Source organism: Pituophis catenifer, unplaced genomic scaffold (genome assembly GCF_029215685.1).
Source record: "Pituophis catenifer annectens isolate HBS135680 unplaced genomic scaffold, rPitCat1.0.hap2 SCAF_2, whole genome shotgun sequence".
Lineage (NCBI taxonomy): Eukaryota > Metazoa > Chordata > Lepidosauria > Squamata > Colubridae > Pituophis > Pituophis catenifer.
The window spans coordinates 165,689,343-165,705,188 of NW_027256882.1; the positions used below are offsets into that span (position 1 = coordinate 165,689,343).

The following is a 15,846-nucleotide window of genomic DNA, read 5'->3' on the forward strand; positions in this document are numbered from 1 at the left end:
CAAAACCCTGACTTATTGACCAGATCCTTACCTCATCTGACTTTTTACAATCGGGGGTCTCCAACCTTGGCAACTTTAAGACCTGTGGACTTCAACTCCCAGAATTCTTCAGCCAGCAAAACTGGCTGAGGAATTCTGGAAATTGAAGTTCACAGGTCTTAAAGTTGCCAAGGTTGGAGACCAGGGGTGAAATCCAGCAGGTTCTGACAGGTTCTGGAAAACCGGTAGCGGAAATTTTGAGCAGTTCGGAGAACCGGTAGCAGAAATTTTGAATAGTTTGGAGAACCGGTAAATACCCACCTTTGGCTGGCTCCAGAGTGGGTGGGAATGGAGATTTTGCAATATCCTTCCCCCAGGAGTGGGGAGGAAATGGGGATTTTGCAGTATCCTTTCCCTGCAGTGGGATGGGAATGGAGATTTTGCAGTATCCTTCCACTGCCACACACCCCAAGCTACACCCACAGAACCAGTAGTAAAAAAATTTGGATTTCACCATTGTTGGGAGACCCCTGTTCTACATCATTCAATTCAAATAGTGAGTTGCTGGTGTAGTGTAAAGCCAAAGAGCAGCCTGCATTATTACTCTCAATTTCAAAAAGGCCTCTGTTTCTTAAGAGATGAAAATGATAGGCAGATGCAGTTCAGAGCGGTTAGGAAAATCTGCTTGCTTGCACAGAAAAAGACAAAAAGGAAATGGCTGTAGAAGGGAGCATTCTGCAGGAGAATTATTTAAAATCTGGGACAAGAGGCACCCCAGGATATTGGCTTTGTAATTGGTCATATTCCCTATGGCTGCCATTTGGAGAATAGGAGAGCCCCCGCATCTCCCCCCTCCCTGTAATAGCCATTGTTTAGGAGTACTGACAGCATGTTCTCAAAACTTCTGTCAACTTATAATTACAACTCCAGATGTGTCCAGCAGCCAAATGTCGAGAGACTCCCAATGTAACAGAAGTTCTGTTGTCTTTAGAAGGGAGGGAGAGCCCTTCATTGTCTTCTTTACTTGCAGCTGAACTCAAACCAAGGAACTTGAAGCAAATACAGAGTTTAGTAGTTGAGCAATGGAGTAGAACTACCAACACTGAGAAGTTCATGTTTCTTTTGAAGAGGTTCCTCTGATTCAATTGGACCTCTGGCCAAAGGAATTTGTGCAGAGGTGGGTTTCAGCAGGTTCTGACCAGTTCTGGAGAACCGGTAGTGGACATTTTGACTGGCCCTGCCCCCATCTATTCTCTGCCTCCCACGTCCCCGCTGATCAGGAGGAAATGGGGATTTTGCAGTATTCTTCCCCTGGAGTGGGGAGGAAATGGAGATTTTACAGTATCCTTCCCCTGCCATGCCCACCATGCCATGCCATGCCATGCCATGCCATGCCACACCAACCAAACCACACCCACAGAACCGGTAGTAACTGAATTTGTCTCTTTAGCAGTCTCCAGCTTTGGAAGAACAGACGAATGGAATGGAACACATTTGGGAACGGCCAGAAAAAGAGAGATGGGGAGCCTTGTCCATTTTTTATCAGAGCCCATCCATTCCTTTCATACAGCCTGTGACAAAATGCCCTAGGCCTAGGGGGATTTGACCTTGGTGAAAAAAGATTCCTCTTTAAAGGAGGAGAATCATGAATTGCTCTAATGCCCGGGGTCAATCCCCACCCCCCCATGTTGCAGGCAGAATCAGTCCTGCCTTCCCCCAAAAGTCTGAAGTATCAAGAAATCAGGAAATCTCAAGATATTTCAGGGATCGCAACATAAGATTTAGTGAACTTCCATAGGGTCAGGTGAGGTTCTAGCAGTGGTGAAATTCAAATTTTTTTACTACCGGTTCTGTGGGCGTGGCTTGGTGGGTGTGGCTTGGTGGGCATGGTAGGGGAAGGATACTACAAAATCTCCATTCCCTCCCCACTCCAGGGGGAAGGATACTGCAAAATCTCCATTCCCTCCCCACTCCAGGGGGAAGGATACTGCAAAATCTCCATTCCCACCCCACTCCAGGGGGAAGGATATTGCAAAATCTCCATTCCCACCCACTCTGGGGCCAGCCAGATGTGGTATTTGCTGGTTCTCCAAACTACTCAAAATTTCCACTACCGGTTCTCTAGAACCTGTCATTACCTGTTGGATTTCATCCCTGGGTTCTAGCCATCTTAAACTATCTGTACTTTTCAGAATCAGAATCGATCTTTATTACGGTCACAGATCAGCACAAAAGTTGAACGTTAAAATAAATACATTCTCTAGAAATTATTGGAAAAGCCAAGTAGTAATATGAATAAGGCTCTTTAGCTGTTTTTTTTTTCCTTATTAACATTGCAGCAGCACAAAATTTTGCTACTGCATGAGTGGTGGCTGGATTTGAATCCTTAAAGGAGATGGTTCACATAGAAGTTATCTGATCCGCCTAGAGATCTCTCTACTAGAGGGAGAATGTACATTGATCTGATGTCCCTGTAGAACTTGCAATGCAATAGGACATGAGATAACTTCACCTTCCCAATTCCCACATTTCCACCTTCGCTCAGCAATTGGGGTTTTATCATACTTGCCCTGCAGGAATGCTGAAGGGAGGATATTAAGTCTGGCTCTAAAAAATGCTATTCTACTCTTAGGAAAAGTCAGGTCTTTCAGATACCTTGCTGGTTCCCACACACCCCACGTAATCCGATTTCTTCTGTGGAGAGATATCCTGTAAATTCTAGCTGGAACTCCATATCTGTTATTCTATTGGTAACCACTTGCTTGCCTTGATCGTAGTCTAATGGGGAAAGTCCATAGAAAGCCAGTTTATGCTCTATTGCCTGTTTCCTGGGAGAGGGAACGTTGCCTATCAGAACTGAAGGGGTCAAGGCCCTCTGGGAAGAATTGAATTTTCAACCAGTCAATTATCATCATCTTCCAGGATGAATTTGAGGCATTCCTGTCTCATGTCTCAACTGGGCATTTGATGTCCTGCTAGGTGCAGCTAAAATGGATTGCAGCAATTTTGTTTGTATGGTTTCTAAAGACTCTTTCTTCAAAAAAAAAAAAAAAATCCTATTTGTGCCCCGTAGAGAATTTGCATCAGTGTTTTAGCCTCAAAGAGTTTTAAGGCTACGGGGACTAATTGTCCTCTGCCTGTGTAAAAAAAAAAGTCTCTTATAGCATTTGAGAACCTAAGGGCTGATTGCATGGTGTAGTCCAGAAAAGAAAATATCTTTCATATGGAAAACCACCCCAAGGTACTTGAATGTATTGACCTGTTCTAGATTGTGTCCTTCTATTCTCCAAGAGTATTGAATACCATGTTTTCCCCAAAAATAAGACCCTGTCTTATATTTTTTTGAACCCCGAAATAAGCGCTTGGCCTTATTTTCAAGGAGGTCTTATTATTTTGGGGCAGGTGGAACAGGACGGGGCTTCTCTTGCCATCTTACCTGATTTCCAGTTCTGTCTCCCTAACCCTAACCAGAGGAAATGGCAGGGACCGGCTGTGCATGGATTTAAATATTTTCGGGGAGGGCTTATTTTCAGGGAAACAGGGTAGCTCTTTCAGCAAAAACTAGGATTTTTGAGTTATCGAAATTGAGGGTCAGATTATTTTGTCTACAGTATTTTAATGTTGCTGAAATAGCTCTCTCGAGTCCAATAGGGGTTTGGGTAATAGTAGTGGCATCATCAGCATACAGAAGTATCGGAATTTTGCATTGTGCTAAATTGGGAGGATGGAAGTCTGGGTTATGCAGAAGATCAATCAGGGAATTAATATAAAGATTGAAAAGGGAAGAGGCCAAGATACATCTGTAGTTTTAATTTTTGGAGATCTGCAATTACTGTTCTGGGTGCAGCAGACCCCTTGGGCTCCAGTTAAGAAAAGTTCATCTGGAGAGATATTCTCAGTTTTAATCTTGATTTAGTCTCAACACAAACTGGTTTTGACTCTTGTATTTCTCCAGCCTTACTATTTTTCAACCCTTATTCCCCACTACACAGACACAAACGCACATATTTGTATTTTGATACCTGGATAAGGAGCCGGGCGCCGGATGAATCCACAAAGGATATTCCACTGCAGTCAAAAATCACAGCCTGTACATCTAAGCCTGGAGAAGTAGATAAAACAGAACCCATATCAATCTCTCTCAACCACTGCAGTTCCACAGATTCAGTCTAACAGCTGCCATGTGCTACCCTGCACTCATCCAGGAGCACTTTTTTTCTCCAGATGGTTTTACACCAGCAGAGAAAAGGCTAACATGAAATTCTGGACACACGCATACATTTCTTCTGTAAAACAGCCAGCATAGAAGAGAATCATCCTAACAAGCCATGTCTAATAACGGCACAATAACCAGCACAAAGAGAGTTCAGCTTGGTGTGCCCACATGGGATGGGCTTCAATTGCCATAACCCACAGCAGGATGGGGATTGAAGTTCAACAACTCCGGAGACCCAAAATTAGGGAAGGCCAGTTTAGCAAATTGTATTAGCTGTGAAGTATCAAAAAGCAAGAAATATTATGGAATGTAATATCCTCTGTAGAACTGAGGAAACGGTACAGCAGATTTTCCACCATGGGACTTAGCATGTATATTTCCACAAGAAAATTGCCCAAGAACAAATTAACCTTTGGTTACCTGAGCTAAGCTTCTTTTCCAAGACACAAACACTGCTGTCCTAAAGAAAAAGGTGAAAACCCAACAATTAATTTTCATTTACAAACTGAAAGAATTGACCTATGCTACTTTACATCTAATGGGGAGAGGGGGTCAATTATTCATATGATGTGGCTATTTTCCACCAAGCATCTTTTGGGGGAAAAAAAATGTTTTTTGGTGGGAATGTAGCTATCATAGAAAACCAATTCTCAAAATTAAGTTTAACTTGACCAACTGCTTTGACTTACCCCACAGGGTGAAACACAGCCAGCATCCTGACTAATGCCCCACTTAAATCTCCATATATATAAGAAGTACTGTAAAGAATTCACTCTTTTATAATTGAGTAAAGATGGTGGCCACAATTCTGTAATCAAGACCCCATCCCTTTTTACATATGTCATAATGCATGTAGAAATGGTGGGGTTTTGATTAAAGAGATGTGGCCACCATCTTGATTTTTTTTGACACACACACACACACACACACACACACACACACACACACACACAAATATCCCTGACCCCTGATTGTTCCTCTGACTGAATGGCAAAACTGTCCAGTTCTGAGCACCAGAATCAACAGAAGACATTGTAATATGGGTGGTTTTTTTTTTTTTTTTGCTTTTTAATGATAATTATAATCCAACCCAGTCTTGCTCTGGTGTAAGTAAGGAAATGTGAAAGAGAGAAAAAAAAAACTCTTTAACATCCGCTTTAAAATGATATCAATAAAAGACATCAATAAACATCTTGAACCTCTATCTGATCTGATCTAATCTAATCTAATCCAATCCAATCCAATCCAATCCAATCCAATCCAATCCAATCCAATCCAATCCAATCCAATCCAATCCAATCCAATCCAATCTAATCTAATCTAATCTAATCTAATCTAATCTAATCTAATCTAATCTAATCTAATCTAACCTATCTGAATGCAGGTGAAATAAAAGCACTTAAGTTTAACATCATCAGGCTTGACGTCATCCAAAACTCCAGGATCAGGTATTCAGTTAAAAAAAAAGAAGCTTAAAATAGTATCTCTTCCTCTAGCTAACTTATACTTCCATGAACACTTCACCACCTGTGGGTGAACTTGATTTGCTCTAAACTGAACTCACAATATTTGGTCTCCCCACCATCACTCCAATCTTTTACCAGGAGTCTTACCACTGTAGTGATGTCCATTTTGATCCTGCTGTTAAACTGTGACTCCTCAGGATGTTCCCAGTCTTGCTGTAACCCCACAAGCTTGCTGACAATATCTTTAAAGAAACCGCGGTTCCCATAATAGATGGGGGCCTGGTAACTTAAGATCTTCACACCTGGGATCTCAAAGCACTAAGAAGAAGAAACAGAACAAATAGAATAGAACCATAGTATCATAGATGAATATGAATACATATTCACTGGGTTTGGGACCGTATATGGCAGACTTCCCCCATCTGACACCTACCAAATACTTTAAGCTATAAATCCCACCATCGCAGTGATGGAATTCAATTTTTTTTACTACCGGTTCTGTGGACATGGCTTGGTGGGCATGGTGTGGCTTGGTGGACGTGGCTTGGTAGGCATGGCAGGGGAAGGATACTGCAAAATCTCCATTCCCACCCCACTCCAGGGGAAGGATACTGCAAAATCCCCATTCCCTCCCCACTCTGGGGCCAGCCAGAAGTGGTATTTGCTGGTTCTCTGAACTACTCAAAATTTCCGCTATCGGTTCTGCAGAACCTGTCAGAACCTGCTGAATTTCACTCCTGCATCATCCATAGTCAACTGTGACCAGGGAGCTACCCAAAGGAATGAATGAAGAGGACTGGAGGATATAACTCAACATTTCTAAAGGGTACAAATTGAAGGGAATTAATCATGGCCATGTCGTGCAAATTAATTAATTAATGCAAATTAATCATGACCTTGTCATGCAAGGGAATTCACTGGAAAAAGCAATTATATTGGGAAGAGTTCATAGTAAAAAGAAACCAGATCGCCAAACAACATGATGGCTGGATACTATCAAACCTGACACCAGTCAGACATAGAAAAAGAACTCAAAGAAGCACTACAAGATCAGAAGATGTGGAGAGACCTGGCCCATAGAATCGCCAAGAATCGGACACAACTAAATGGATAACATCATCAAATCTTTGCCCTGCTCCTGTTACATACTAGACTTCAGAGTCTGCACTGTAGCATGAGCATCCTTCTTCCTTAAAAATTAAATGCCCTTGTTAAGTGGTCTATGCAATAAAATTACATTTCTGGAAGATCTCTGAACTTCTAAAATTAGAACATTATAATAACCTGTTCTCATTCAAAGAGTTTTTCCCCACCTTTATTAAGAATAAAATAACTTCATCTTGTTCCAAAGCAAGATGATCCTAATATTAAGGCAGTTTCTACACATATCAGCACAGGAATTAGTCCTGTTGAGAGTTCAAAGAGACTTTCTCCCAGCCAGGTAAGTAAGAACAATTTCCACCACTTTTACCTTGCTATTGTACTTCACAGGCTTGTAGATTTCTGTATCGGCTGCTCTGCCCAGCACAGAGCATTCAGCCCTGTAAAATGAATGAACAAATGAATAATAAATAAATAAATAAAGGCATACAGAGTAAAGTTGTATTACATCAGGTAGAATAGTTTATGCCCCAAGAAGCATGAAGATCAGAGGTGGTATTCAGCAGGTTCTGACCAGTTCTGGAGAACCGGTAGCAGAAATTTTGAGTAGTTCGGAGAACCAGTAAATACCACCTCTGACTGGCCCTGCCCCCATCTATTTTCTGCCTCCTGAGTCCCAGCTGATCGGGAAGAAATGGGGATTTTGCAGTATCCTTCCCCTGGAGTGGGGAGGGAATGGAGATTTTACAATATCCTTCTCCTGCCACACCCACCAAGCCACACCACACCACGCCCACCAAGCCATGCCCACAGAACCAGTAGTAAAAATTTTGAATCCCACCACTGATGCAGATAATATGTTGATGGCCATTGGGGACAAGGCAGAGATAGCATTTCAAAAGGATACGTTCTTAAGAGGGTACTCTGCATATTTACATGGATGTAAGAAGGACTTAGCCCTGGCCTATGGCCGAGGACAAGAAGTGGGGCAGAAAATCTGCCTTAATTTTAATGATCCCCTTTCAAGAACGATCTTTTTGGCACACTTAACAAGGGGCCCTTGGATCCCAACAGCTGGGCTTTAACCCAGCATTCAGCAATAAAACGTAGCAAAGGAAGGACCACTACTACTATTACACAGAGGTAAAACAGTTACCTCTGTGTGCGGCATACAACGGTCATCATGGAGAAGACAACCCCCACTGCCAGGCCAAAGTCCACACTGAGCATAACCACGGAAAGCCACGTGACCATCCACACAGCCTGTAAGAGAATTGAAAAGATTGTAATAGAGCCACCCAATTCTGAACCAGCACAGAAAAGTTCCAAAGAGGTAAGTTCCCATTCCATCCTATCACATCTTTAAATTAGGAATGGCCTTCACCACTTCATAAGTTAAATGAATGGCAGGATAACAGATGCAGTTCAATGACAAAAGCAATAATAGATTCCAAATGCACGTGCTGAGCACTTATATCAACAGTTATAGGAGAAAGAACATCTACAGCAGGGCTGTCAAACTCAAGGTCCAGGGGATGAACCCAGCCTGTGGGGAGCTTAGATTTGGCCCGTGGGGGCCACCCTGGAAATAGTGAATGACCGGCCCATGGTGCTTCTGCCAGCGAAAATGGAGCTCGGGAAGGCTGAGCGCGGCCCTCAGGAGCTCTGTTTTCACTGGCAGAGGGTTGCAGGAGGCTGTCCTAGCTGAAAATGGAGCTCATGAGGGCTACACGTGGCCCCCCCAAGCTCTGTTTTTTTTGGGGGGGGTTGGGGTTTTTTAATTTGATTTATATGCCGCCCTTCTCCGGAGACTCAGGGCGGCTTACAGTGCGTTAAGCAATAGCCTTCATACTTTCATACGTTTTCACTGGCAGAGGGTTGCAGGAGGCTTTCCCAGCTGAAAATGGAACTTGTGAGGACTGTGCGTGGCCCCCCAAGTTATGTTTTCACTGGCAGAGGGTTGCAGGAGGCCGTCCCAGCTGAAAATGGAGCTCGTGAGGACTGTGCGTGGCCCCCCAAGCTCTGTTTTCACTGGCAGAGGGTTGCAGGAGGCCATCCCAGCTGAAAATGGAGCTTGTGAGGGCTGCGTGTGACCCCCTCCCCCCAAGCTCCGTTTTCACTGGCAGAGGGTTGCAGGAGGCTGTTGCAGCCAAAAAATTATTTATTTATTTATTTATTTATTTATTTATTTATTTATTTATTTATTATTTAAATTTTTATACCGGCCTTCTCCCGAAGGACTCAGGGCGGTACACAGCCAACACTAAAACATACATATACAAAAAATTTAAAAGCAATTTAAAAATATATTAAATAATTTGGCCCCGATATTATTAAAAAACTAAAACAACCATTAAAATTCATGTTTAGGCCAGCCCAGCTTGTTGGAACAATAACGTCTTGAGGGCACGGCGAAAGGCGCATAGGTCAGGGATCATCCATATCTCCGGGGGCAATTCATTCCAGAGGGCAGGTGCCCCCACAGAGAAGGCTCTCCCCCTGGGGGTCGCCAGTCGATATTGTTTAACCGACGGCACCCTGAGGAGTCCCTCTCTGTGGGAACGTATTGGCCAGTGGGAGGCTATCGGTAGCAGAAGGCGATCCAAAAATGGAGCTTGAGAGCCCATTTTTGCTGGCAAAGTACTCGGCCCACCACAGGCACCTCCCAACACAAGTGACATCATGCTGGCCATGCCCACCTTGGCCACACCCACCCCGGCTCTCCAAGGTCATATACAACTCTGATGCAGCCCTCAATGAAATCGAATTTGACACCCCTGATCTACAGTATAAGGCTTCATTTTTAATAGCTACAGTAGGTGTCAGAATTAGGAGATTCCCAGGTGCTTTTGCCACTTACAAAGTCCACATGGCTGATCCGCCACAGCTCAGGTAAGTCCCGGAACTGCAGAAACATCTGTCGAAGGCTGGTGACATTGATACAAGCTAGGACAGCCTAACACACACAAAAAAAAGAAACCAGGAATCACCTAAAGAGACCCTGTCTTTTCAAAACAGGTCAAGATTGGCTAGCGGGACGGACCTTTCTTCTCCTGCTCAAACTTCATCTCTCCACTTGGTTACCTGACAAAAACTCCTCCTTCCCAATCCCACCCAGGGTCTCCTTGGTGCAGCAATTTCCTCCTTCATTAATAAGTTGCCACCACCAATACGAATTGGGGGTTTGGTCCTTCCTAGGATAAAAGTAGGATATCTCCTTCCTTTTTTATTTTCAGGTTGATAGATATGTTGGCTGCAGTGGTTATATGGTACTTACGAACCTAGAGTAGACTTCAGTAAGCAGGAGTGTAGAAAATTATTATTTTAATGAACCAAAACATTATTGGTGATTGGTGATGATTATGGGAAAATAGAGAACAAAAAATATTCATTTAACCAGAAAATAACTTAATGTGTCTGTCTAAAAACACAGATCTTAATCTAGAGTAACTACTCTTGTTGTCTTTTCCCTCAATGAGAGTAGACTTTCCCTTGCTCAAAGGAGCCTCCATTGACATCTTCTTGTTTATCTTTCAGTAGCTGATAACTCGGCATTGCCCAGGTATTTATTTATCCTAATCCTGTATAAGGATTTTCTCCCTTACCAGAGGGAGTCCCCTTCTGGAGTACTGTGAAGCCCTTACCATGGCAACTCCACTGTGCTGCACAGTAGAAGCCATTTTAAGACAGTACAGTAGACACCATTTTAAGGCACAACAGGCTGTATCTTAACAGAACACATACCCCGAGGGGTGTTAGGGGTGTCTTACCCCCATAATATTTCTTTCCAGAGAGTAAGTCATCTGTGTACCAAGTTTGGTTGAAATTATTCAAGGTGTTCCAGAGTTATGCTGGAACACACACACACAGCCATTTATATATATATATAGATTAGCTTTTCCAGATGTTCTTTCCTGCTAAGGAGAAATATTTTAAAGCCTCAATAGGAATTCACTAGCATCTAGAATGTATGATGTAATGATGGGGACCTCATATAAAAGAATTCAAAGACAAAATATCCCGACTAAATATATACATATATAGGTTTATTGTTGTAATCACAGATGATAACAGTGTTTGGCAACTATGCCAGTTTCTCACCTTTTGGCATCCTAAATTGCCTGGTATGGATATTGAACTGCTACATCTTGGGTCAAAGCTTTAGAATATGTACAACACAAGCTACAGATACTTAGATAAACCTAAATCCAATGATAGGTATGTCTAACCATGTGCCAGACTAGATTTTTAAGAGCTGCCATGTTCACATCAATCCTACTAGTATCTGTAAGAATGGGCTTCTATACTGTGCCATTTAAGCATTATTAAAAACACTCTTCTACAATTGGATGCAAAATTTAAAAGGTGGTAACATATCCCATGCCTGTGCTTAAAATTCTAGTATATTTTTTGAAAAAATCTAGCCTCCTTCCGCATCTGCCTCTCCCAAATATGTACTGTATTTTTACTTCAATAAATTCTTTCTCATAGCCTTAGTTTCATGTAACTGTTTTTTGTTCAGTGAAGATGCAACATTACTGAATTTCCATTGAATGTATCCTTAAATGCTCCTATTTCCTGAAAATGACTGTTTAGTCGCTAATGGTTTTCTGTCTTTTTCTTTTTTCCTTTTTAAAAAAATTCTGAAACAGTGCTATTTCTCAAAGAAAACCATTACTGGAAGGAAATTAGTCCTTAGGACCTACCCACGCCCAAGAACTGATTGACTGAAGGACAATCAAGGAACAGTTGATTAGAAATTCCAAAGCTGCATTGAAAAGGTAGCAAGACAAGGCCAAGGTCACAAGGAGGAAGCTTCTTGTTAAAGGCACAATGGCCCTCTTGAGAAACTTCACTGGCAGTTACCATTGCTAAGTATTGCTTAGGCCGGATTAACCAAAAGTAACCCAATAAATAAAACACTTATTAAAGAAACCCAGCAGCCTCAATCCACAATCATTTATCAAAGCTATCCAAATTATACATATAACAGACACTTAAAATAGATACGCATGACCTATTCTTGTTTGAGGAGTAGTTTTTAAAAACACATCATTCTTTGGGTTTTGCCAACTCATCCCTGCATCTAGCTCACCTTTGGTAAATAATGAAAGAGCGGTCCGATCCATATTAACACAATCAGGACAACGGCACTGGTGAAGAGTCCAGAAAGCTGTGGGTAAGAAAGGCTGATTAAGTCATGGCAGACTAACAGAAAGACAATAGGTTTATTGGGAACCAAGCAAAAAAAAAAGAGTATTCTTTGTATTGCATAGTACCTAAGAGGTAGTGGTAGCAAGAAGATAAACAGATCTTTATTCACCATTATGCTAATATAAAGCAATCCTTGGGCTTCCCAGATAGCATACTAGGATACCATCTCCAGAAAGCACGGGATATATTTCTCCCTCTAACATTGGCAGGAAAGCACTTTGGATAGGAAAGTCTAGTTAAAATTCTTTCTCTTCCCCAAACGCTGATATCATTTTCCCCCCCATATTGGAAACTTCAACATTAAGCAGGAGGAGAATGTGATAAGATATAGATTGGACCAAAACCATGAAGGAAGAAGCCACAGATCCAAGGCTAAGGATCTAAAACTCTGTTTGCTCTCCACCATCTCCTTGTTCCAGAGAAATTAGTAAAGCGGTCCTTAAACCAATGTAAATAATTTTTTGGCTTTAATTTTTTAAAAAAATAAAGACAGGAAGGTATTGTTCTTTTCTTTTATTCCTAAAGGACTTGTTGGACTTTTTTTTAGGAATCTTTTATTCCTATAGGACTTGTTGGCCTCTAAATTACAGAACTCTAGCTAAATTGGGATCGTTATCCAGATTAATCTTGAATAGAGGATTATTCATTTTGAAATGATGTATCCATACAGGTAGATTTATGCACTCCCTAAATGTATATCTTGCTGATCAAATACCAAAGCTGAGAGGTTCATATTTCATGTTCATACAGAGGCTCTGTACAGCTTCATCAGAGGCAAATACTCCCCACCCCCACCCCCCAGCATGGAAATGAGGAAATAGTAAAAGGAAGACCTATTGGTGACTCTCACTGAAAGCTGGAGTGCCATAACCCAACCAAGAATCGGATTTGCTATTTTTGTTTCCTGGTTGGAAAATATATAATTAGAAAAGTCTTGTATCTGAAATGCCTCCTCCAAGTTTAGAGAATTTTCTTGGTGCAAGTTTTGAAGACAGAGACGTCTTCAAGCAGTGGCCAGCCACTGTTACTGCCACATCCACATCCACAACAAAACCAAACATCTTTCATGCTTTTACAAATGTACTCGGTGCTTTGAACATATACATTTTTTTTTTTTACATCTCAAGCAATCTGTATTTAAGCAGCAAAAAGAAATGTGCCAAATAAGACATTCTCTAAGTACCTGTGTGTGTCCACCAGTACTCTCCAAAATGTTAGTTGTAGCCAGAGTGGCTGAACTGGGGAAACAGGTGAACAAAGAAGAGACTAGGTTTGAAACACCATGAGCCAGAAGTTCCTGTGGGATAACAGAACAAAAGCAGGTTGGTCTCTGGTTGTTCTATGGCACAAATAGAGCACAGTTTTAATTGGATCTATTATCTAATCTACCTCTAACGAATTTTACAAATACTGTAAATTCACGAAGAGCACATTAAGAATCTCAGTGTTGTGGTCTGCCGGTGGCCTGCAGAGCTGGCAGCAGAGTCGGACAGTGAGGAGGCTAGGAAGGAACATGGGCCAATCCTGGAGTCTGGGGAAGGCTCAGACGAGGGCTCTGCATCGGAGGCAGAGATGGGGCCAGGGCCAACTGGGAGTTATGTGTGGATTCCGGAGCTTCCAGAGTCAGACATCAGCGAGGCAGTGGAATAGGGCGAGCCTGTTCCCAGTGTGCGCATGCGCAGAGCTGCCAGAAGGCAAGAACAGTTAAAACAAAAAGGACGACTCGGGAGTAAGGCTTGGAGATGATTGGCCCCTCCCATAAGACTTAAAAGAGGAGCAAAGGCATGTAGGCCTTTGCAGGAAGCAACATTGTTAATTCTGTTCAGTTTAAAGTTTGAAGCTCTGTTTGAATCTGGACTCTGTGTGGCTTTGCCAATTAGGTCTTTGGCAGCTGTCAAAGGAGATAAAGGTGGGTGATTATCAGCCTTATCCCGAAGGACTCTTTACAACTATTTGGGACTCATTTGTGAATGAACAAAATTCACAGCTGTTGCAATAAAAGAGGTTTTTGGGACTACTCATGTGTTTTACTGACTCAGGAAGCCTAGGTCAAAACACACAGAATTATAGTTTCCAGTGTTCCTCAACTGGAAAAGCTATTTGAGAGTTAAAATCTGGGTTGGTTTTGACTATTCTGAGATTTGGCTTTGAAATGTCTGCTCTAACGCTTAGCCAAAGCCTATTAAAGTGAATGTGAACAAAATGCACCTTCGGGAAAACGTCTCCAACTTGAAGAACATTTAATATGCAGCTTGGAAAACCCCACTATCTTCAGTAATGAAGATGGCAGAAACATCCATTGCTTTGCCTTCAGCAGGACCTGAAGCATGGCTGGAAAAAAAAATGGGTACTGCAGAACCCAACTACAGGAGCTTCTACAGCAAAGTTCAGCCCTAAACTTCAGATTCAGAAATGAAAGCGTCCATTTGCAGAGCAAGCGCACAATGAAAAAGGTTTAAGAATGGGTTTCATGAGGCATTTTTCAACTACTTGATGAAGTCGTGAAAAAGAATCAAGAATTTGGTAGCTCCTATTCTGTCTGTCACTGATATCAATCTGAAACTTCAAGTCAGAATCAGAAGCCCATTCAAGATGGCTGTCAATTTAAACGTAAAAGGAAGAAGGACTCTGGGAAAACCAGATCCTTTAGGATACAAGGAGTTAAAACAGATTGACAAGCATAAGGGGATGGGTAGCTAGGCAGACTCCTTGACCAGAAGTCTCCTTTTCTCCCTTTTTGAGGAGACCCAGGCTCCCAGGATGGGCACACACCTGGTTGGGATCAATGACATAGTGGTACTTCTCAGCGTAGATCATGGCCAGGGACACTGAGATGGCGTAGGCCACGAAAGCGAGGGCCACCGTGTCACCCAACACTTGGGGCAGCAGATGCAGAGCTGGGAGCTGGGGCTGTGGGAACCTGCATGAAAGAATGGTGGAATGGGAATCACTGTGTGCTGGGAAAGAGATCATTCATTGCCCCTCCCCGTCATACATCTCCAGGGCCAAGCTGACCATCATATGGCCCAATCCAGAGCATCAGGCTAAGACAGGAAATTGCATTTTTGATGCCATGCCAATAGAGTGGCAGTGTCCTTGCCTTTAGCCAATGTGCAAAATGGGGAAAATAGAGATAGGAAAGGAACTTACCCTGCTGGGAGGTGTCCAACGATCTGTACATTATAGTGGGTATTCAGAGAGGAAGCAAAACAGATTCCCGTGGCCAGCAGTACCTATCGCAAGAAGTCAAATAAATAATTTTAAAAAGTGCTATCCTCAACATCTTTATTTTAAAAAAGCCAACAACACCATCGTCTTTGAGCAAAATTGATTGCAGCTGTTCATATCTGGAGATCTGAAAAATCAAGTCTCTCCCATTTTTTTGATCTCTCAAATATATATTTGCCGTAAGAGGGCAACCTGAATTTATTCAGTGTGTTAGGGATGAATACTGAACTGAGTTAAGGATTTTTTTTTTCTGTGTCAGCTAGAGCTGACATATATGTCTTTAAAAAGAAGACCATGCATTACATAACTTGTGTTTCTGTTGGGCAAGTGCTGCAAAATGTTGCAACAGAATGGCGGCTTTGGCAGTATGTCCAATAGTCCAGAACGGACTAGGCGAAATGGCACCATCCCCTCCCATTGTGATAAAGCCAGTCAAAAGTACAACTGTAGAAAATCCACGGTTGACAGAAGCAGTGGAAAATCTTTAATGCACTCGGTGGGGACAAAACCAGCAATGTATAGTTGATAGAACCTAGATATCTTTCCTGGTTTTAATCAATTCTCCCTGCAGCATACTCCTAGCACTATTTTTCAAATCAGTGCAAGTCCTATTTTCTAGGCACAGATTCAGTACTTTTTTCA

At 42.2% G+C, this 15,846-nt stretch overlaps 1 protein-coding gene across 1 annotated transcript in view; it reads right to left on the reverse strand.

The window, feature by feature from the left end:
* The window catches only part of LOC139312840 (solute carrier family 26 member 10-like), a 30,435-nt gene that overhangs the window by 5,101 nt on the left and 9,488 nt on the right, over nt 1-15,846 (reverse strand). Inside the window, exons 6-15 of the mRNA XM_070937975.1 lie at nt 15,127-15,209; nt 14,749-14,896; nt 13,160-13,273; nt 11,858-11,935; nt 9,623-9,718; nt 7,919-8,025; nt 7,133-7,202; nt 5,809-5,979; nt 4,616-4,655; nt 4,002-4,081 (exon numbers count right to left, since the gene is read on the reverse strand). Coding sequence (XP_070794076.1) covers nt 4,002-4,081; nt 4,616-4,655; nt 5,809-5,979; nt 7,133-7,202; nt 7,919-8,025; nt 9,623-9,718; nt 11,858-11,935; nt 13,160-13,273; nt 14,749-14,896; nt 15,127-15,209 — 987 coding nt within the window. The remainder of the gene's footprint in view (nt 1-4,001; nt 4,082-4,615; nt 4,656-5,808; nt 5,980-7,132; nt 7,203-7,918; nt 8,026-9,622; nt 9,719-11,857; nt 11,936-13,159; nt 13,274-14,748; nt 14,897-15,126; nt 15,210-15,846) is intronic.